At 41.5% G+C, this 24,991-nt stretch overlaps 1 protein-coding gene across 1 annotated transcript in view; it reads right to left on the minus strand.

Moving 5' to 3' along the window:
• ppp1r12a (protein phosphatase 1, regulatory subunit 12A) overlaps positions 1-21,869 on the minus strand; it is a 47,663-nt gene extending 25,794 nt beyond the window's left edge. Inside the window, exons 1-2 of the mRNA XM_070928612.1 lie at positions 21,633-21,869; positions 2,069-2,199 (exon numbers count right to left, since the gene is read on the minus strand). Of these exons, the coding sequence (XP_070784713.1) occupies positions 2,069-2,199; positions 21,633-21,869 (368 nt within the window). The remainder of the gene's footprint in view (positions 1-2,068; positions 2,200-21,632) is intronic.
• Positions 21,870-24,991: the final 3,122 nt, after the last annotated feature.

The raw sequence follows: 24,991 nt of genomic DNA on the forward strand, positions 1-24,991 counted from the left end.
TAATAATAATCCCAGTGAGATAAAAATTGAAAATCTTATCAAATCCTAAAAACTAATGTTTGTCACAACACAGTAGGGATGCTCGATGTCAGCATTTTGACATTGTGATTATAGCATACTAGTGATACTTGTGGTGGCTTTTATATCATACAGATAGTCACACAGAATCTGTCACGTTGGGGATCAAAAAAAAAAAAAAAAACTTCGCGGAAATCTATAATTTCATGGATGATTTAGTTTAAATTAGAATAATATCAAAACTCTGAACAGTCTTTGTCTGCATGGCCCTCTGAAGGCATGAAAGACCCAGAGTTAATCCACAAAAACCACAATAAGCATTTAACAATGTATTCAAGGTTGCTTGGTGATTTAACCCTTTATATCTTTGTCTCCCCCCAGCTGAGATGCAAAACCTTTTTAACCATTCAACATCTTGACTTCAGCTGCTTCCAATTAAAGCTGTGGTGAGACTCAGGCCCTTCTCATTAGGCCAACACACCACTTGAAACAGGCTCAGTGCTCATGACCCCCCCTCCAAATGGTAACTGACTGACTGCAGTTACGTTTCAAAGTTTTATATCTTCTTGGTTGGACTTACTATTCTGCCTATTTTGGGTCAGCTTTACTAGGTTTGATAGCTTTGTGGTCTGGAGTCCAACTGTGGGATTCTTAACCAACCCTACCATTAGATGGCTGTGGTGACACCAGGGGCTTGGAGATACAGCCCTGCTTTGGAGTTCCCGTTACTGTGAATGAGGATGCTGGGATTCAAATTTGTCTACTGAGAGCTCACTGCCCACATCAGGTTGCTGAGTTTCTCTCCATGTCATGATATCTCCATTAGTCACCCATATCAGGCCAACCACTTGACCTTTTCATTCATTATAGGAACACAAAAAACCTCTTGTTTTCTGTAATACTAGCCCAGTGCTGATGCTGTGTTCATCAGGCCTACTGGACACAGACATGCTGGATCCCAGAAGTTCAAACATTAAAATATCTCAAAATTGTGTGGATGTTTTTAATGATGCAGCTAATATATAATTTTTCCACATTGTTCAAAAAGGCTGTTACATTACAAGTTAAATACCGTGCAGAAATGTGCCTGGCAGCTACTTTGTACATACGCTACATGTTTATGTTTCTACAGTCAGTTGTAGTTGTTACTTTTTGGGAAAAACATCATTAGTGGGGATAAATCTGTAGCCAGGTTCCTGTAATGTAACACAGAAGTAAAGCAGGTCACAGCACACTCCCAATATGCTGAACAATGAGTACAACTGAGCTCCTTCAGCCCCCTTTAGCTTGTTTTAAATATCCTCTGATAACATCTCCGTGTTGTGTTCTGAGCCCTATGAGCAGCCTTCTTACCTGAAAAGGACTTTGGGCAAGAAAATACTAGAGTGCAACTCTAGAGCTCGATTCCAGATACAGTGGCTGACAATAATCTCTCCATATTTGATTACATCACTCTAACAATGTGTGTCTGAGCTATCAGATGGGCTGTAGCTGCTGTCAAAATGTGACGGGAACAGTGTGCTACTGAAAATGATGGCTCTTGACATGTTGATTCTGGCACGAAACTGTTAAGGAATTTAAAGGAAATTAACCAAAACAATGTTAATTGCATTACACCAAAAGGTGAAACCAGTTAAGAGTGCTGTTGTGCAACCTTAAAATTATAATTCTTTTAATCAAGAAATTAAAATTATAGCACTGCCCTAGGCCATACTGCTAGCACCAATATAAAGAATGAGGTCAGGTGACAGGAGAGTGCAGACCTCAGCTGGAGCTCAGCCACGTCAGCCATGATGTCCTTTTGTGCTTGACAATCCAAATGAAATTGTGTAGTACCAGTTAGACATTTATACAGGACCCTTAACGACCCTACCACTCAGACATCTTCAAACAAACTTGAGATTGAGAGATTCTGCAGTTACAAAAAAAAAAAAAAGGTTTCTTAGAACAAGCTAGATACAAAACAGGATGTAATGATGAGTGTGCAAAAATCAAACCTGATGAAACAGATACTACTGCTTCTTGGAAACTGAATAAACTCAATACTTACTCTGCTATGTCTAGATAGCCACAGGAGGCTGCAGCGTGGAGGGGGATCCAGCCCTCGTTGTCAGGCTGGTTGATGCCGGCTCCATGCTCCACCAGGAAAGTCACCATGTCAACATTGTCATCTATGCATGCCTGAGCGAGAGAGAGAGGAGAGGGTAGAGTAAGGCCACTGTAAAAAGCAAGGAGCGTGACCTGCCCTGTGTGTCTATGTGTGTGCGGTGGGATGGCCTGTGCTGCAGTTAGAAACAGCTTGCATGGAAAGAGCACTGCGTCTGATAGATTGCCACGTGCGTCCAGAATTGTTGGGGAATTTTGGCAGCCGGAGTATTCCCAAAATGCCTGCACATAGCAGGGGTGCTTGAAATACCACATAGCGTAGTACTGCTGAAGGAGGCACTGAGGTGCTGTGCCTATATGCTGCTACTTCATGCAAAAAAGTGATTTCAAAAACACTTTCAAAAGACTGCTTTTACTTAAAAAATTCTCTCAAGTGTGATAAATCAGACCACTGAAATAACCACAAACATGCACACACACACACACAGTACGTTCTTCTCTTACACTGAGCAGCTGATGAATCAGTAGATTAAATCCACATCTGTGTTTGAGAAAAAGTAAAACAGCACATCTTGCACCCAGAGTTGGTCCTCTTCATTTAAAATCAATCATAATCATTAGGAACTGTGCCATTCTCTGGTGCTGGGGACAAGCTACAGACAGTCAGCCAGTCTCTTGGCTAAGGACAGGAGGATGTCCCTAACAGGCATGTCAAATTAGAGTTGGAGAACATTGGAGAACTTTAAGGAACATCTGAACACAAGTAAAATCCTTAAAAAAGGTCCACATTAAAATACCTCAGTTAGCCAAATCAGGGTAACACTTGAGACTATGCTTGCTTGGGCAGGTGGTACTGCCAGTGTCATGCAGCATATGGATAATGGTTCACTAAATGTTTTGGCAGAAGACATCTAAACTTTCCCTAAGGTCACTGCATACAGTCAAAGGGAAGTCAAGACACTGAGTTGGAAACTAGCAGACCACCCACAAAAATATTGTGCTGTTTGATAATGATCGGCACATCCCATACTCAAAGGAGATCAGGAGCACAGACAACAAAGTGGACACTGAGCATGCACCAGGCTAATTTTCTTAACACCGTCCATAATGTTGTTTCTGAAACCCCCAGTGCAGAAAACCAAACCATATATGACTGAACAAAAGTGATACCCATAGAAATCAATTGCAGATGCAAGTGGGAGAGGTCTAATTTTAGATCTTCTGACTCATGAAGTGGGAGATGTTATGATTTGCCCACACTATGAAGCAGAATTTGCACCAGGGTGGGCGTACTTTGGGTTTCCGTTATACATTTAATCAGCACTTGACTGACTATGTTATTAGACATGCCGAGTTTATTCCATACCCAACAATTTAGTATTTTGTAAGCAATAAAATGTTTCTTATTATGGTTTTGTAATGTTATCTTTTTGTTTAAAACCTATGAATTTCTGCATGATAAATTAAACTGTTAAATGTGTACAGCTGAGCTTCTTTGTCTCATTGAATTTGTTTAATCTGGCCAAAAGACAGACATTTATAATGCCTGGCTTTGTGGGAAATCTGGTGGCCTACGTGTTTAAGACACAAACCAACCCTACTGTCTGTAAGATCTAGTTTGATGGGCTCATTTCTATACTAAATATTAAAAAATTGCATTCAATTCATACACAGCCAGAGGAACAGCAGCTGTACTTGGCCACACGCCTGAGAGGGAGCAAGCTGTCAAGGAGGTCACATTTCTGCTTAACATCCAAAACGAGACAAAGGAAAAGCAGCAATGGAGAGCCTGGAGAGCACTTTTCATTCAGGATACACAGAGGCCCTGAGGTTAAGAAGTTACCTCACATCAAAGACACATAACAGGGTGACCTGCAAAGCAGTGGTCAGAAACAAATATAAAAAACAAACCTTGCCATTCCCAACCCCCTCACCCCCATCACTGAACACTGTGCCTGGACTGTCTCGCACTCTCTCCTGGGGTTGCTATGACAACAAAAGCGTTGACAAGGGAAACAGATATACACGAACACACAGCGGCCTCACGTTTAGGGCACACGACTATCTGGCTAGAATCCTTGTCCAAATTTGGGCCGTTTACAACGCCGTACATGGCCAGAGTTGAAGAGCGCCTGCAAAGGCCTCACTGAGCTTATCTGACTGTGTGTGTGTGTGTTTGTGTATGATGTGGTTTGGTTGTGTGTGGGTGCTCAGACAGAGTTTCTCCAGGTGTAGATAGAGTTTTTAACAGACTGGGTTCATCTGACTTTGTTACAGGGCAGACAACACGGCAAGATATCACTTTGAAAGTGATGCAGTCTCATCACTAGTGAAATGTCACCCTCAAGGGTTTGTTAGTTGGACGTCACCATTACGTACAAATGACGTGACTACCCTGTCCCAACACATGGCAGCTTGTGGTCCCCATCCAAGTCCACAATTTGGTAATATCAACAAAAGCAGACCTGTAGTTAATGGCTTTAAAATCAAGTGTCAGGACACCCAAGACTTCTAAACACTTCTAAAAGTGTAAGTGTAACAAATTTAACAGGCAATCCTTATATACAGCTGTATTTTTAAACATCATATTGGTAGCAGTAACATTAACTCTACTATCATGTAATGAGCTCCATGTTTTTCCCTATGCGGGTACAGGAGGATGGGAACTAATCACACTCTTTGGTCACATTCATGTGTTGCCATGTTGTCCTCCGGAGATTAATTATAATGCATTCTACTTCCTTGTGGGATTCGAAATAAAGACAAGTGGCACCAGTGGGCTCTTATCGCCAGCTGACTGAGTGTTGAATTGGCAACCAAGGCAGTAAGTGAAAGCGAGCTGTCTGACTGACTGCTCAGCCTAATGAATCAGTGACTCCAGCTTCATTCATTCAGTCTCTCTTCATTTTTCTTCTACGTGAAAGACCTCAGGTGACAACACAAAAGCAAAAGTGTCAATATTTTAAATCAGACATATTTTCAATTTGTATTACGAACACATAAAGAAACTGTCTAAACAGATTCCCACTGGAGTGGAAATTGTAGGCTATGGTGTATCAGGAGCCTTTTACATGTAATGCACTGGGCTTATATTTTTTAATTTGTGACTGGTGAAAAATTACATGGAACATAAAAAAAAGGATTGTTACAGCTTTCCGCCTCTCATCTGAAAACTGTCCTCCATACTCTCATCTAAATCCTCCCCCTCAGTCATTCTCCCACACACTTAATATCTCTTCAAAGTCTTCTCCTTCTCTAAGAATGGAAAAAAGCCCCTTAAGGCGAACGCAGTGCTGGCTGTGACCTCCCTCTTCAGTGCGTCACCTTCCTCCACTGGCTCCTCCCAGCAGCTACTGGAGCCCAACAAAGGTAATCCCTTAATGGCTGTAATTGTCTGTGGCTGACAGGTGCCAGAGTGACAGCCTGCATCAAGAGTGTGCATCGTGTAGTGGCCAGAGGGGCAGGAGAGAGAAGAGGAGAGTCAAGAGGAAGTACCATGGCATCCTTTTATGTCACGGTGGCGCACTCCTCAAAGAACAGACAAGAATGCACAGAGAAGGGCAGTAATGTAAGGAGGCAGCATAGGCTTTTGCAACCACACATTGCACTAACATTCACCTCCGTAGACAAAATAATTTATGCCTGACAGCAGGAAGGGTGAGCAATCCCCCTCCTCTATTCCTTCTGACTCTACGGTGAATTGAGGTTATATTAAAATTATATTAAGAAGCACTGTGGGCTTAATCCTGTCCCCCAAATGACATATAGGATCAGTGATGTGCTCGCACTGAAACATTCAGACATGTAGTGACTCACTCTTAGACACGTTAGCATTTAAACCTGTTTGGCCAGTGTGTCTGAGAGGGGGAGAAGAGAGGAGGCATTGTCAAGTATGAAGGCAATAAGATGGATGGCACTACACCGTATAGAAAAGAAGAGTAGGACAAATACCTAAAATAAACCAAACCTAAGGTAAAATTCATCACAATTACACAATAACCTAAATGCCTAGAATACAAAACAAGACGTTAAACTGGAAAATAAAGTCACTCAGCAAAAGACAACAACAAAGTGTATATAAAATGTTGGCTTTGTAAAACAATTTGGGTTAATTCTTAATTTCCATTGTGATAATGTATTGTAGGATCAGTGCTTGCTCTCAAGTATACTTAGTTCTGCTCCAAATGTGCATGCATGATTTCAATTCATCCTTAAACTAACAAAATCCTACATACAGTAGACCTGAGAAATCCAAGGTTGCTGCGCTGAGAAAGAAATACTGACTGGCTAAACATCATGTGGCCACAGCACATTACATATCACTTGATGTGGCCTGTCAGTTTGCCAGGCAGGACAACTGGATGAGTCCTTGCCGCTCTTTCTGATAAAAAAAGGACCTCGCTAATGGAAACTGAGGCTTCTGGGAAGTTGACGTAACAGCAAAAAAATCAAGTACTAACCAAATCAATGGACACAGGATGCTCCATTTGATTGGTCGATATAATGCACAGTCTGTGGCCGGCTTCTGAAAACAGCTCTGTTTATCCATTAGGCTTTGTGGGATGCGGTTAGCAATGGAGCAGGAAAAGCAGTGAAAATCACTCATCTCTAATTAGAAATTAATTGAAGTCAAAAACTCTGAACTGTGGTCAATGAGTTAAAGGTCCAATCTGATGAAAATCCATAATCCTCAGAAAGTAGGCGTCATTAAAAACAATTCATTGAGGGGTGTAAGAGAAATGTTTGCAATATTCCTCCAAGTCTAACAGGGAGAAAACTCTGAAATGACTTTACATCAGGTGAATCATGTCACATTTAACAGTGCTGTAAAGCGGAAACATAATAACACAGGCGATCTCATGTTTATATTGTAGGAATGTACAGTGCAGCAGGGTCTACTGCAATGCTTCAGCAGAGCCTTAGTTGATCCTTGAGGTTGTCAAAGACCACTTAGTATCTTATTTCACAACACAGGACTGCTCCTAACTCCTCAAAACATAATCTCTAAATCACAAAATGTGTCTTCTGTGTTTATGAGCCGGTGTACGCTAACAGGAGCACATTAAAATAAATAGCAGCCAGACGTCACTGGAAGGTCGGCCTGTTTTTGTCAAGACAGAACTGGCCTCAAGTGGCACTTTATAAAAGAGCAGGAGAGAGAAACCTGTTCCACGCCAGCCAGAGTTAATGTGAAGCACCCCAAGGAAACATGATGCATAAAAAAAACAAAACATGCTGGTCTTAAACCTGGAAAACATACTGTTGGCATAGGCAAACTTTAACATTCATCAGGACTTACCCTTCCTAGATAAATAGTAGTCACAAATGCTGGATAAATGTAAATACCACCGGTTTTGTTCATATTGACTTATCGTATTAAGACATGGTTTCAAAAGAGTGGAGCTGCATTAGGCCAACAAATTCCTAAGACAGAAAGGTAAGTAAAGCAGAACCATGTACATATCTCACACTTCACACACTCCTCAATTAACTGCACCCGTGTGGGGCTGATTATAGGCGCGCCATCAACAGATTAACTTAATAAACATTCCCAAGCCAGTGGGGATAAATATGGAGAAGATTAGGACAGAAACAATACAGTGTCCATCATATGCACCAGTCTAATCCTGAAATAATATGGAGGAATTCAAGCCTAACTCCCTACTAGCGCCGCAAAGAAGATGGGCTAAGCCATTCTCGGAGCGGGCCCAAAAATGTACCCATGACGTGCACATAAGAAAGGAGGCCGGTCTGTTTCCACGACAACAAAGCCAAAAAGAGAACATGGGTTCAGGCCTTGTCAGGCTTTTGTAAGAAACATAAATAAATAGAGAAAAGACTTCATTTTAAAGCACACAGGGGTTGCTCGGATAGCCCCTGAAGGCAGCGCAAAAAGCAAACCACTGTGAGACAACATCAAAAAGCTAATGTTGAATGGAGCATCTCGAGGTGCCATCTTACTTTTAACCTCTTGCACACATGACTTTTAACTGTTATTGGAGCAATTCTCGTGACCTTTTATGGCAAAAAAAAGAGATGTCTTGTAGTGAGACTATGTGGGTGCCACTGCTATGAATTATGGTCTAATTTATAATATCATTCAAAAAGCTAGTCTGAGCATATAAATACAAGATCCAGTGTGGTGGTATTAAGCCAATCACCCAAAACTGTAACTAAGGTGTTTTGGTTCCATAGTGCGGTTACTTCCTTCGTTTCTGCAGATGCGAGGCTAGCGGGACATCAGTCTTTTCCTTAGTGCAGTAAATAGAAAGAGACTACATGACTTCTATAAAAACCTACTTTTGGACAACCACATTTACATCTTTCATTGAGTCAAAGTCAAGTCAAAGTTACTAAATGTGAAAGATATAAATAGATTGAAACCTACAGGATGTAATGATAAAACCAGCTTGCCGAGCTTGAACACTGTAACAAGCTTATCAAACCATAATGCTGTCAGTTTCTGTCTTCCATCACAGCAACAGTTCTATGTTAACAAGAACAGAAGTGGCTCAACCCATAAGCACAGAAGACAATTACAACATTTAGAAATTTTGCACCACATGCTTGACTTCAGACAGACAAGCCTGACACCCCAGTGAAGGGGTATAGCTACTGTGTTTGTATTAACGGGTAGGTTTATTATCTTCTGGGCCATCGTGCCGAGAGCTCCAAGCTTAATTTAGCAGCACTCCACATCAAGGAGACACTTGAAGACCCCTCCCCTCCTTGACTTCCTTTAGTAGCACCCTCAGATGGCCAACTCAAGCACCCTGCAGAAAGCTGCTGGTGTGGCTCCTGCACATTTTACTGCTGAGAGTGGCACAGGCAGCCAGCTAAGTCCATTGTGCTAGCAGCTATTCTACAGTCAATGACAATGTCAATGGTGCATTCCCATGATAACACCCATGACTGACAACAGTGTGCCTGGGTGGCAACGGATGTAATGAGAACCATCAGTTGGTGCCACATATGAACTCTAAAACGGGAACAAAATATGATGCAGTGTACAATTCTAATGTTACATACAACAATGACTATCTGTTCCCCAAGTCATCCAACTGAACTACTGCAGAGTATCATGTTATGAATGTCACGAGTGTTAGTCAGTATTTTGATAATATTTTCATATTATTTCTGCACATTATCGGCCAAATATGGTCTGTCATGAGCGCAGACTGTGGGTTTGTGGAAAAAAGGGGGGGCCATATTAAAAATGATCTGACAAATACTGCAAACATCACATCAAAAACATGCACTCATAAACACAATTAAAAGCAGCACAATTACAATCTTGTCAGTGTCACTTATCCTCAAAATGCTCAAATAGACTACTGCACTAAAGTGGCCACATCTACAAAGTATTTCATATGATCAAGGATTTATCACTGCATCAATTATGTTGCTCTCTACCTTATTTAGTCATACATTTATACATTCAGATTATTGGTTCATTGAACCTGTCTGACATAAGGGAAAATTCAGCTGATTAACCTACACCTAGCATTATAAAATCTTATTGTGTTATCTGTATTGTAAATGACTGCAAGTCTCTGTCTAGTGCTTTTTGTAGCTGCATTATAGGAAGACCGGGTTACATAAAGTAACCCCTTAACAATCAGATCTTCACATCAGTTGAACATGTGGTATGCTCATGCATGGGTGTTGCCCTGAGCAAAATTTACAACACTGTTGATATACTGTACATTTCTGTAAGAAAAGGACAGTTCACCATAATCAGGCACAAAATATATATATATTTTCCGTTTTTTTTTTTCGCCTGTTGGTATCTAGCATTACGCATAGTTAAGGTTTGGGCTTTATTTGCCAATGATGATGAATGGATTTTTGTTTGTGGTGCTCAATCATTGAATACTGCCATCCTCAACTCAAACGGGACATGTCTATTCAGAAACAATGTCCAGATGCCTCCTCAGGATAATCCACAGACCACACTATCAAACAACTTTCAACTGTATAAACAATCCCAATAAAAACTCTCCATGAAGATGTCTGTGGATTATGTTACAGTCACTAAATGTAAAACTACAACAGCAACAAACCAAGAGATTATCACGGTGATTGAGGGGGGGGGGCTGTTTCGTTCTGGTACAGCTGTTAAAACCTTCAAACCACAAAGGCTTGAGTCACTCTCACTTTTTCATGATTGTGATCAGGACTTTGGCTGGGATCAAAGCACCAACACAACCACAAGAAACTCAGTGCCTTTTAAAAAACATGCCTTGTGGAGAAGATCAGCGATATCACTACTATTCCCTCTAAGAAAACATTAAAACACACACACTCATAAAAACAAACTCCACTTGCCATTTTTTGCCATCCCTATGCAGTCAGCTGGTGCTTTGAGTACAGCCTCTCTAGTTTTCTTCTTTGTGTGAAGTGGGGGGAGTGAAACAGCTGTAATTTCTGTGGTGAGATGGATGATGGCTGAAACTCTCTAGTATCTGTCAGGAAAGCCATAACATTATCTAGGTATTATGGTGTAAGGTTTCTCAAACATTGCATGTACAAAATGGAGATAGCTTATTGGCTTTCAGAATTTGTGCTTAGGGCATTCCCAATAAAGCTTAATAACACAGGACTTGATTTTTCCTCAAAGGGAATGACCGGTTTTCTCCCATATAAAGCAACAGTATGGACAACGAAGCAGCTTTTTTTGTGGAGCTCAGAACTGGCCTCTCTCTCATACTTTACTCCTCTCCCTGTCCCTCTAGAAGTACAACTCCTCTCTGCAACCACCTAACCAGTGAGCAGCAAGGCCCTGTACTAGCATACCAGTGGAGAAATTCCCAGATAAGTAATACTCCTAGCCTTGGGGCTTCAGGCATCAGCGCTTTGGCCACTCCTCACAGGCTACGTCATTGGCTCAGAGGCGCGCTGCCACTTCCACAAAAGGAATTCCTTCTTACCGCCTGCATGTAAGTATGAGTGCGTTATGCTTCTGCATTTGCATGTGCGTGTGTTAGAGAGATCAGCCCAGTCAAAAGGGAGATGTGGTGAAAAAGTAAAAATAATGTTGGGAATAGAACAATCCAGGCATGAACAAACAAGGATTACATGAGGATCAGCGAATCTATACTTGTGAGAGAGACTATAGTGTGTATGTTCATTCTGTAAGGTAGTGTGTGTTTACGCCTGAGACAAAGAGCTCACAGCTCCTGTGCTATTGGCAGGGTTCATGAGGCCAGAGGGTACGAGGGGGAGGGTTAGAGCGCTGCAGGGCAACCAGCTGGGTCCCTCCACTAGATGAGCCCTGTTGGGAGATGTAACCAGACTACATACACACACCACACATACACACAGCCCCTGCCTTCAGTGCTCTAACTGCTGCAGCTACCGAGGACGACCATATATGGCCCTGGGATTCCCATGGAAAAAGAAGACCAGGATTGAGGAAGAGGGGGGGAAAAATGCCAGCGAGATTGTAACTGTATGTTTCACTTTGGCTTTTGCTCAGCAGCCAAAACAATAGCCCCACTTGAGAGTCAAATTAGTTTCCATGTGAGGGGTCCAAAGGCGAGAGGGGGCACCAGGGGGGGAGAGGCAGAGAGGTCAGATAGCCACAGAGAGATGGCAGAATACAACCTCTGTTGATATTTCCATATAATAGAACCCTTATGTGGAGGCTACTATACGGAGAACAGTAGATAGCTCAGTCAGCAGTCACTGACAGTCAGTCGACTAAAGAGGTATTGAGAATGGGCCACAGTACACCCCTCCCTCAGCGTACTGGCACTATGTCACCGCTCACGCCAACAAGCTCTGAACCCAAGAGGTTAAATGGATAGTGTGGGTGCCAGGGTCTGCCCTGCAGGCATTCTACCAATTTATAGCCATTACCAGCACAAATATGGATTGTCTCCAGAGTAACACTGCATCACAATGCATGCTGAATTGCCAGTACACTGTCACACAAAGACAACGACTAATTCCACAGTTTTGAGTGTACCAAAAAAAGATGAATACAGTGGAATCTAGACCTTAACTACACTCACGTGGACAGATTTTTACTTTCCTTTCATCTGTTGTGCAGCCCAACAAAAAACATGAAACTGCAGTCCACAGCAAGACTTTTAATTAGGAGTGAAATATTATTCAGGAAATTCAAAGCAATGATATACTGATACAATGCAGACCTCAATCGTGTGAGAACTGGTAGTCAATTCAAAAAAACGTATTTTATTCACCACACGCAAAATGTAAAAAAGGAGAATGCATATTTGTTTGTCTGGTTTTAGTTAAATTATAAGGCAAGGCAGTGCAGATGTGTCTATGTTAGGCTAGCGTCAGTAATAAAAGCACAGGGAATGGAAGAAGCAGGCTCACTAGTGGAGCCTCAAAGAGGAAATGAGAAAAATAAACAGCCACTTCCTGTTCCTCTCTGGCCTGAAATCTCCAACACCCTGATCCCTCCTACCATCACCACCTCAGTAAGGAAAGACGAGCAATATCCCCCTTCCTCCCCAAGTTCTGGGCCTGACAACGCATCCATTTTTACTGTCTTTCACACAACCTGAACAAGACACAAAGGGATATGAATGCAAATTTTAAGCAAGTTCCTTATTTTATGGTTAGCTGCCTTAATGATCAATAATCAATATCAGCCGCTTAAAACATTACATTACATGCAACCGATGCCCCAGAGATGACACATAATGTGCACCAACTGTGCGCATTGCCCTTTAGATTGCTGTTACTTTGATTAATCACTGAATACGTTCCTTCAAAGTGGTGTTGATCATAAAAATGTATGATCAACACCACCATGTATGAATGTTTTTGAATCAACATGATCCATAAAAATGCCTGGGGCCTAGATTTTGAGGACTGTAACATGACTGTGTCTTAGCACTGCATTGTAATGAGGTCTTAGTTCTCTATACAGCTGCCTGAGTGTTTGTGCTTAATTAATTATTCATCTAACAGTCTATTAACATCTCAGCTTGATTGGACTCAGTGACCGCACATTTATGCTCTATATAACATGGAGATAAATTTCAGTTACCTCTCTTTGATGAATAAAAGCATCATTATTCTCCATCACTACCTCTAGTTCAATCTGTTATTAACTTGAATTACTTGATGTTCAGTTGATTTCTTTAATTAAAAAGGAGTATAATGTTAGAAAGAGTTCTCATGAGGATTGATCATAATAACCATTTGTTGACAATATTTAGTCAGTTGAAATTTTTTTTGTCCAGTGAGGAACATTTGCAACAAGGTTTAAAACCATGTAGGATTATTTAAACACATGAAAAACAGATATACTAACAGAAAAAAACAGTAGCTTCTAGCTCACACAGAGGCCATACTTATGTAAGTCCATTTGAATCACCAGCCAAAGTACTCAGGCTGTCATGGTCCAGGCCCATTTACTGACACTGCCATTTATCTGCAGGAAGAGTATCACTCGCATGCGCTTACTCGCAAGAACACTAATGGGGTAGCATCACAGCAAAACAGCAGGTTCATTCAATCTCATGGCCACTCATGGATCAGCTCGAACAAAAATCAATGCCAACTAAGAGTAAAGGAAGAGCTTTATACTTAGAGATGCAGCAAGATATTAGCACATTGTTCCATCAGCTGATATTAGCTTTAAAAACCAAATGTCTTTTGGTGATATATGCCAGATTGTGGTATAAGCATCATTATTTTGTAAGTTTAATTTCATGATGTATTTTCAAAAATACAGTAAGCTATTCTGTGACAGGTGGAAGCAACAATGAACAATAACTTTCCCAAATGAGAATGCGAGGATATCATGTTCTGTATCTACTGGCTTAACAATAACACAAAGGGTAGATTGTTTAGATCACCTCTATCCCTCCTTTCGTCAGCTGAAGATGCAGCCATTTTGAGAATAAATGGAAAGAATGTAACCTCACCCTTCCACTGACAACAAATGTACATGCGCTCTCTGCCTTAATTGTACTTGCTGCTCTGTAAGACAATGAGGAATTCACAGTCTCCGGGTCCAGGTGTTTTCAGTTCAAAAACAGCTCATAAAAAACACTCAGCGTGAGACATGTGACTGCCGCCAAGCAAACAACAGCGGGATGGCTTCAAGAAGACCTGGCTTAAGTAGAAGACACACTATGTGCCACAGGGTGGGAAAAAAAACAAGCTGAAGTCATCCCACAAACATTTCACAGCAGCTCAATACTATGCATGGCCTGGAAAAGTGGGGGCAGAGAGAAAAGCGAGTGGTGGGCATTAATCAGGTGCGTTAACGCACCTGGCAAGTTCCTTTCCCAATCTGTTTTACACAACAGTCCCAACAGCCAATTATGCTCACATGTCATTTCTCATCAACCTCTCGAACGGCTCTACGATGCAGCGATAAGAGCAACAACCTCGTGTGTGGGTGACAAATACTCATCAAAGTAGCACCCATTGACATCATCTGAGCACATTCAGCAAAGAGGAAGAGATAAAACATGGCAGCCTTTGGTTTGAAATCAACTTCTCATTTTCCTGAATTCATATAGGAGTACTACCATGATATGGCAATGCAATAATTACATTAGGCAAAAAAGATTAGTGGGACATAAAAAGTCCACCCCTGCGCCACTGGGCAAGGTCAAGTCCATGTCCGTAGCCTTGCCGTCAAGACAGCACAGCTCATATACGTGGCAGCAGGTTTACTCTACTGAGGAATTCTCCTTACGACCCCAGGTGAACCAGTTCCAACCTGCAGCAACACTCATCTGAAATACTTCAGAGAACCCTCACCGTTCCAGATCCTCTAGTGGGGATGCCTCTGGCATTTTATCCCTGCTATGCATTATCACAGCAGTGTCATAATGGAGTCCGGATGCATAGGATTCATCCGGACCGGAATCAACTGAGCCATGCATGTTATAAAAGGAAATCTATACTATAGTCCTTTTTTTAAAAGGCTAAACAGTTTCATGTATAACTTCTCAGCAAACTCAATGAGATAGAAACATACACATTGCTCACAAGACAAACATATGTATCCATTAACCCTGATATGATATGTTCAGTTTCTATAAATGGTTGTTTTACACTCATTATTTTTCTTGTTCTGGTTATGGTTCCATCGCATCTGAGCTAACAATGTGAATTTGATTTCAATAAGAAACTACCTTTACAAACTACGCAGTTTTCTGTTTCAGTACAGTAGCGACCAATCCTCCCAGCCCATTTAGCTTGCACAGAGGCCAAGTCATACATGTTATCATGACACAGTGTGCAAGGAAACAACACTGATGTGTCACAATCAGCAGATGACCTGGCATGTTGCAAAGCATTGGCGCACAAACACCACAAAGACTTCCTGCTGTTGATTATGGGGTTGGTAGAAAGACTGAATGAAACAGTGAGGGAAGCCAGCTTGACAAGGAGAGACCTGCCAATTATACACAGGTAAAATATACATGTTCTGGGCTTCAATTCTAAAATTAACGCTCTCAGTCATCAAGCACGCTGAGGTTACAATAGTGCAACGGTGATTCACTGCAGAGTGGAATTTGGCTTTGTATTTGATGACCTATACTTCTATGCAAGAAGTTAAATAGAGGGCGTCATGTTTGTCTCCTATTAGTGCATACACTACTGCACTGATTGAAAACACCCAAAAGCAGGTACTGGCAGAAAATGTAATAAGACATTCTTTAATCTAACTGCACTGTCCATCTACTATTCTTTCTGCTGTTGTGTCAAGGTTTGGTTGGCTTTAATCCATATTGATCCAGACATGCTTTCTTTCTTGTATTCCTAATGTTGGTGTATTCCTCCTGCCATCTGTTTGAACTCAAAAGATGGGTTACAGTTTACTTCTGCATGACCTGTTTTGTTTCATATGGTTGATAATTTCATGATGCAATAATATTTCCTACTGCACCCTCAAGATTGTGACGATGTTTGAGAAATTAAAATTATGAATAATGGCACCAAGAGGCTAGCAATGATACGCAATCATAACTCTTATGACAAGCAGTAATTGGATCTAAATATCACTTACTTAAATATTAGACACAACAAAATACCAAATAGCTAATCACATTCAAGGAGGATTGGCAGTTGACTATTCAAGCTAGACAAAGAACAATAAAATCTAGACTGTCTAGATTCCAGTCCATGAATTATTAAATTGCATTTTAATGTATTCTGCAATATGTTAGAAATGCAAGAGTGACTAGCAGCTACTGTACGATGGCCTCAAGCCATAACAAAGAACCTGGAAGCCTTGTGCAAGCTTTTGCAAGAAAAGAGATGTGAAAGCAGACTTCTTCTACAATGTGCAGACAATCAAATGCCGAAAGACAGCATGGGCCTTAACCGGTGGGCAAGGAGATCCTGTTACAGGTGAAATACTGGAGTGACTTAACATAAAAACTCAGCAATATTCATTTTATTAAGCAAACAAACATTTTAATGCAATTTATCTATACTGTGTTGACTTTGAAGCCTATTTACCCGCCACATCTATTTACCTGCGTCATTGAAGCAGCAGCCAAGAGATTAGTTTTCTGCATGAATCCAACAAAAGCAATACACAACGCAGGTAGTCCCCTCTACATACCAAAGCACCCTGGTGCCATGCACTATATTACATGCAATCGTTGAGCACATTTATAGAACACAACTAATCAATGACATTTGAACAATGGACAAAATATCAAATGAAAGGCGGCACTTCAAAGTCATGCTTACTGATGTCTGAACTACCTGGACCTTGATGTTCAACAATAAGCAGTCATGCTAATCTGTACAACAAAGGTGCAATCAGAAAAGAGCATCCATCTCCCTCCTAAAGCTACCTGAAAGCAAAAGATTAGACTAGCATTCAAAAGGGTGGATTCAGGATGTTGATTTTGATGGCCATACATATCAAAAGGCAGTGGATTTACAATGCTTTACATGAATGTACCAGGTATCAGTAGGGTTCCTAATTAAACCTACAGGCAAAAGAGCATTGCTTTGTGATCTGGGCTCATTTTCCAAGGTTTTGGGCCACCTCTACAAACCTTACAAGCTGCTGAAAAGCTGAAAACAGCACTGTGCAGTACATCTCACCCTCAAAATATGTAATCCTTAGTAGTCTTTATCTAGTAGCCATCAGATGGGAGTTATTATGCAGGCAGAGCCCTGACAGATTTTTGTGGATTAAACCTTTCTCGTTACGTCACTAACCTGCATCTCTGTGGTGTAGGCTAGCAAAACAGGTGAGAGCAACAGGGGAGATCTGTAATGCAATGTGATGCTTTGCCCGTCTCAGCCAAGAGGCCTCTCCACATGAGATGGCGGGATTTTCTCCCTCAGGCAGAACAACAGGAGGCTTGGGGTCTGTAAGAGGATGCCATGATGCCTTTATCAGGAGGACAGGGACATATCAAAGGCATTTCTTTTTTGCTCCGCTCACTGGCCAACTGCGAGCCTCAGGCACAGCTGAGAATCTCAGGGTTGGGGCTGTAGTGAGATCCACAGCAATTATGTAATGCGTTAATATGACTGATGCTGGTCTGGATGAAAAGAAACACAGCCACCTCACCATCTTCCACCACATGCTCTGTAATTGTTCCATTACAAGATTCACGGAGTTGATTCTCATTTCAGACTGCTGAGCACTGCCAAAGACTCTTTCTCTGTTCAGTCTGTTATGCAACTCCCACTCTGTACATGCAAATCCACCAACACAAGTGACTAGCAACCTTCACTGAGTCGTTGTCATGGAGACAGTGCAAGATAATGTTCATAGACTTCAGGGCCATAATGAGGGTGTGTAATGTCAACAGAGCAAAGGCATTGTAATATCCAACTCTGACATGTTAAGCTGAGCTGAGTCCTGTCACCTCGGTCCTGGGGGATCAGCAAAGGCCATGAACGCTAAAGGAAAAAGTTCAGGTGTGGGTCAGTGTGGAGATTTTCTTGTGTGAAGCGACAAGCCCTGGTTACCTCCACACTAATTGCCTTGATGGAGCTCAGTGGGCAACAGTCAGCTGGGCCTTGGCATAGTATGGGGAGAGGCAAGCCAGAGACAGAATGACTTGAGGGGAGGGGTTTAGGTGACAGCTGAGGAATGTCTGCTCTGCTCTCTCTTTGCCATGGTTTCCAGCGACTGTCATGTGAGGAATGCATGGGCTAGGACGACAGGACTTGGAATGCTACCCTCTGAGACAAGTTTAGCCGACGAGATCTGGAATCTCCACTTGTCTACTGGACCCCTTCTTCACTTGTACATCCTCTTTACCGTCCACCTGAATACAAGCAGTCTGTGTTTGGGTGAACCAATCGGTCTCAATCAATCAATGGAAATGTGATTTTGAAACTACAAAAGTTACACAAAGTGGCACTCTGGTTCTAGCATGTATCAAAAAAACTGTCACCGATTATTATTGGTTAATTCTCTAAACCTCATCCCTATCAACATCTATATGCGCAAGGGGTCCTGTAATGGTCTTCATCGTGAATCACATCATAAAGACAACAATGTAAGAGAACATGTTTACGGGTCCTTGAGTCCATGACTCACAAATGACACAAACTGTAGCCTAAATGTGAGATTATGCCAGGGCTGCACTACAAAGCAGAGCTACAGACTCTGAGTCATACCCAAACTTAGTATCATCTCCTGAAACCCAGTTAGGAGAACTTGTGGCGGTGGTATTTATAACCCTGCACCGGTCACCAGCGTTGGGAGAGATATTGCTGCACCCAGTGAAGAGTGAGCCCTCATGTAACAACATGACACTTCATAACAAAGCCAGAGGTCAGTGAAGTTTATTGCACAAAATTAAACTGTCACTATTACCAGTGACGTATGTTTTTTCCAATACAAAACGTGTTAGTTTCACAAAATCATGCCATATTATGCTCTGGAGTTTATTGCCTAAAACCAAAAAGGACAGCATGACAAAGACATCAAGAAATCATCAAAAGACTCTGACTGTCCATCTCCTATTCACACTAACATCAGCTTGACCTTTCTGCAATTCTGGGATTAGCACTTTAAACATAAAGCCCTTTCTTGCCTTCTTCAACTCCTTTATAAGAGCCCAAAATCCCAGGATCAAATGCTGTCCTACAATACACACACACACACACACAGCAGCTTCTCGTCTCCAGAGATGGTTAGGTCTGGAGAGCGGCACTGCAAATTCTTTCCTCACTCTAGCTCATCCCTGGACATCAGCCCAAAAAAAGGCAACGTTTCCACCCAGTGAGTTTGCACAGGGGGGCATGTTAATTCCAGATTTAATTAGACTCTGAGCAGAAAGAATGGTAGATTAAACAACACCATTAACAAACAGAGAAAATATTCACACAAATAAAATCAATTCATCATCTAAATATAATGATAATGATCTATCTCAGAAAACTTGCTTTTAAAACTTTTAATAGGTGTAACAAAGTCCTGGACAACAAACATACCATGTAGCAAGGTGGTGCACTTCGCAGTATTCAGGCTTACTAAGACTAGACATGTGGGCATGAGTAATGAGGTGACATCACTGGATATCTATGCAAGCATTAAACATTTAATGCACAAATTCTTTCATTAGTCCTTAGATCATTTAAGCACTTGCTATCCAAACAAATAGATGGAGAAAGCATCATTGCTGATGCAACAAATGAAACTGTGTAAATGCTGTACATGTTTCAACCAACAAAAACTGGAACTTTGATTTGTTCATGATAAAGTACCCGGGGTGTCCAGTTGCCCCAGAGGTCTGAGGTACAAACACATAACTGCAACGTCCTAGGTACAAATACAGCCAGGGAGCTTAGTCAATTATTACTCTTTAATGTTAACTACCTATCAAATACAACCATCCCTTGAGTATTAAAAAGTGAAAAGAACTCTGTTGTTGCTGTACAGCAGCTGATAGTGTTAACATCCTTTAATCTTATTCAAGTTGTAACAGATGTCACTAGATGCAATAACATAAATGTTCTGACAAAGGATCCTATTGATGTCTTCCAGGTATTATTTGTTTAACAGTAAATGGCAGAGAGGTGGGGTCACATCTGGAGCTTAGCAGAGAATTAACCGAGTAGTAGACAATACAAATGAATCCATAAACTACACAGATGTAAGCACAAATTACAATTTAAAAGCTTCAAACCCAACTTGCAGCAATGTAAACGTTAACGTAAATGTACTGTATGTACAGTAGACATCATTGAATCCAACTGGGCCATACCAGGTCTTTACTTTCGGTAACTGCACCTAATAGCTACCATAATACCTCTGTAAATGGACTGGTGTTTTATGAACCTTGTAAATCATACATTAGCCGCGCGTGGTTTCAAAAAGCCTCATACATACAGGTAGCACTTGACGTTACTGACTAACGACAGCCAAAACGGGCTGCCATTTTCATTATTTGGCTTTGAAAGTACAGAGGCTAGTAAACGTAGCCACCGTGGTTAGCGGGCAAATAGTTAGCTTAGCACTGCTGACATTCCAGCCAAATAGAAAAGTATTTGGCACACATATGTTTCTGGATGAAACCAAAAACACCAAAGACACCGAACGCCAAAGTTAGAGACAAAAACTTATCAGCTGACGTCGTTTCTCAAGCTAGCTAACGAATGAATTAACCTTAGCTAAACCTCCAAAACAGCTAACGATAGCTAGCTCATCCTTCGAATGTAGCGTTAGCATACATTCCGCTTGTCTATCACTGCACTGAAATAATTTACCACTGTATCACATTTTAACTAATATACTAAACACTGTTGTCAACAATGCGAAACTGCGTTAATGTGGTATACAGTTAAGGCCTCGCAAGGGCAACATTAGCTTGCAACCGAATGACGTTGTAACTAACGCTAGCTAGCTTCTGCTTCCCCTCCAGAGAGTAGTCGCAGTCGTGGTGGAAGGTTTATCAACAAAACGACTTTTGCTGCAAGCCAGGTTATAGCCATCGTTGAAGAATTCATTTTGCCTAGATGAGTGTCTCAATCAATGACAACATGTACGTTAAGCTCCTAGCATTACTCGATCGTAGCACCCGAAATTAGCTTTATCAAACAATATCAATGAACCATAAAAACACTGGTTGTTATTCGACTTGAAGGTATTTTACAACACAAAATGACCCAACGTTACAACCTGAAATGCAGCTGTAAGTTACAGCAATTAGACTGCACCCACTGACTGAAGATATGGACTCAGGCTAGTTTACTGGGGCAAAAAGTAGTCCTGAAAGCGAAGCTTTTAACTTTGATGCTTATTGTGGATTGCACTCTGAAAACGGCATGCATGGTTAGCACCGTTTTGGTTCAAAGTATCCAATAACCAAGCTCAGACAGAAGCCAGTGAGTTCATCTCTAACGTTACTCTGCGTCGAAAAGGACGGGTGTGCTGGGTAGGTAAACAACGGGATGAGAATGGCTTCCATTTGACAGGTGTTCCAGGACAAGCAGTTGCTAGCAGCCAACCGATATTTGTGTCTAATGATGCTGGCAGTGCCAGTGACTGACGTTAATACCTATAGCAGGCTAACACAAACCTGGTGGAGGGCGGTGAGACCGTCTACATTGGCGTAGTTGATGTCAGCGCCCCGGTCAAGCATTCGGAGCACCTCCTCGGTATCGCCGCTTGAGCAGGCGGCCAGAAACACGGCGCCATCATCGAACTTCACCTTCGTCTTCTTCTTTTTCAGAATAGGAGGCTCCAGGTCCGTTTCCGAGCCCAGCCATCGCTTTAACTGTTCATTCCTCTTCTGCTTGGCGTCCGCCATCTTCATCCCCCTCCTGTCTCGGGCTTCTTATCTTTCTCCGAGAGAGGATATACTTTATAGTGCCACTATCCCACAGCGCACTGGGGCGTGGGAAGGGAGGGCTGGGGAGGAGGGGGGAGCCGAGCGAGAGAGGGCGTCTGGATTGTTTTCCATAACCTCGCGAGATCTGTAGCTCAGGAGCTGCAGTATAACGTCATCATCAGCAGATTATGAGGGGAGAGTGAGCAGGGTAATCCTTTATAGACTGTGTACACCAAATAAGACAAGAGTACTTGAAAATATTACATAACATTCAGCTAGCTCTCTAGCATTTTCAGAGAGAGCGGCACTGTTACATACAGTAGCAAGTACTTGTACATCTCTTCTCTGCTCCATTATATACAGTGTAGACTATTGTTTATTGTGATATTACTGGGTACATAATATAAGTCACAGTTCAAACTGAGTTCAACCATATATATATCACTACATCAGTGAATGTAACATAAGATAAAAATATCAACAGGCTATAAAGAATAATATAGGGCATTAAACATTACATGAATAGCTTCTCTCGACACAAGATCCAATTTTCTTGTTGTTTCCAGAGCTTTTTACCATATCTTGTGGTCTTTCCCAGCAGTAGGAGCTCAGTTGTCATGGAGATGGTTCAGATGTTGGACCATGTGTTGAGCTTTTTTTTGTCAAACTGCTGTTTCCTCGGTCAATAATGAACATTGAAGCTCAACTCCATCAAGTAACCTGTGAAAGTCATTAATGGTGGTTTTGTACATTATATATATATATATTAACAATTTAATGAAGTAAATTCTTAAGCCGTATAGTGGTTGAAGGCATGGATATATTTCCCCCCAGAATATTTTAACCTATCTGCTTAGTCGCATTATCAACCATGTAGTGTCTTGTGAGTTTGTTCTAAATCACATATCAGTCAACAAAACCATTAGAATATAAAATCAGGTCTAGCTGACATGGTTTATGAAACCATTCATATATTACCCAGTCCACACACCCTCGTATATGTCCACCTGGTTACCATGTTCCAGCCTTGCAAGCTGCTACCTATGGAACTCTGCAGTTTCCCTACAGGCTGCATCCATCGATGCCCTGCTTCTGTACTTCATTTTAATGCACCGAATTGCACCATATAAATTGTTCATATGAATCCTCCCAAATCCTTTTTAGATTGTATTATCATTACTAGGGATTATAATGAATTTGTGTCCCTTCTGACCCTTCTGTATAATTTTGTTTTCATACAGAGGTGACTTAGCTTTTGTCTTTTCATTTCAGGAAATAGCATTTAGTCATGCGAACTAAACAAACTTTCATTTTAGAGGTATTTCCCCTTTTCTTCCTCACATGAACGCATAAAATGAAAACACTATTCCAACTTATAACGCACTTTGCTCACTGAGGGAAAATAAAAAGCCTTCTTACCACAAAGTACCTGTAATGATTTGATGGGTAACACTTGAAGTGCTAGGAATGTCTAGTGGGCTCAAGTACCGGGGTGGTCCAGCTCAACCTGGAGTAAAAACAAGGTGGCCAGGCATAAAGTGTTTTTTTATTTTGGCACCGCCATGTGTTATTGTTGGCAGAAACCCATGTGTACTCAGCAGGGGGTGCGGTATTGCTTCCTCATACGCAAGTTGTGGGTATGAAGCATGCAGCCACTTTTTACTTTGATGTGTCATTACAGATGATAATGATGTTATTTTAGGGTTTAAAGACATTTAAAAAAAAAAAAGAAAATGATGCTGCTTTTGCTTGATTAGATACCACCCACCTACTGAACTTGAAGTTGACATCCTGAATAACAAGCTGTTCAAGCAGAATCATGATCCAAAACATTTATACAACTGTGACCATGAGCCATTGTGTAAAGTCACGCTACCCCCATTTTCTCCTTTCAGAGTAATTCCTCATGTCACTGACTCTGAATGTAGACAGATTTGAATAATTTATTGTCTGCAAATGCAGTAAATGAGACTTGGGCTGCGGTGCATGGGACTCTGAGCCAGAACACAGAGGTTAAGACACAGAGAGGATGAGCAGCTCAGCTGATAGAGATCCTTAATGTTAGAGAAATGTCATGGGAAATGACTGTGGTTCTACTGAGTCATGGGATGGTGGAACACCAACAGCGTCAGTGTCAGGAAGTTGTTGGCCAGGGGCTTCAGTGTACTGATATCAGGAGGGTTGGAGGGAAAGTGATGTGTAAGCTGCTGTTTGGCGGGGAGGGCCGACCTTACGGTGACTGACAGCACAAGGCGAGCCATGTGGGCCACATCCAGCTCTGAACGTAATGAGAGTGTGTGGGTCTTTGTGTATCTGTGTTTTAGAGCTGCAGACTGTGTTAGTACTTGCAGCACAAACAGCCAAAAGCTGTGCTTTTCTGACAGTTTTGTTGTTCAGTTGTTTCAAAACCTTGCAAATCTCCCCTACGATTTGCATAAAATCTACAATGTCAACAATATAGTTACGTAAGCGGGGCCTCTTGTTGGGCTGAAGGCATGGAAACTCTTCAATGTATATCCGCATACTCCACTTAACGCCATAACAAGCATCTCGGGTGTACAGTATTCTGCATCCTGTTTATGCATCCTCCTGTACCCCTTCTGCAGCTGTATTTATCATTATGTCATTATGGCTTGTTTTAGTGAGGATATTAGTAATTAGGGAATTCACTGACTAACCTTATATTGACTTTGTTTATCACAAAATTGTCAGTAAAACTACTTTTGCCACAATGTTGGCCTCCAACAATAAATGCAATCAGTGCAAATAATTGTGGCTTTTAACTGATGTGACGCCAGAGGATGCGTCAGGATTTCAGTGTTTTTTATACCTGATGGATGTCAGAGGATTCAGCAGGAAATACATTATACAACACAAGAGAAAAATCATTTGTCAGCATCACCTCTGACAGGCAGTTGCGACTATTAAGGCGGTCTTGCAGCATATGTGTCATGAGACTTCTAGACAAACTCCTGTCTTTCATTACCGTTCACTTTGATCTCCTATGACTGTTTTCTGTTGTTCCTGTTCCTTGAGTGGATAAAAGTGTCTGGGGGGGTGACTCAAGTGTATCAATGCCACAAAATTACACTGGAGCACTCTCACTG

This window comes from Enoplosus armatus, chromosome 22, assembly GCF_043641665.1.
Source record: "Enoplosus armatus isolate fEnoArm2 chromosome 22, fEnoArm2.hap1, whole genome shotgun sequence".
NCBI lineage: Eukaryota > Metazoa > Chordata > Actinopteri > Centrarchiformes > Enoplosidae > Enoplosus > Enoplosus armatus.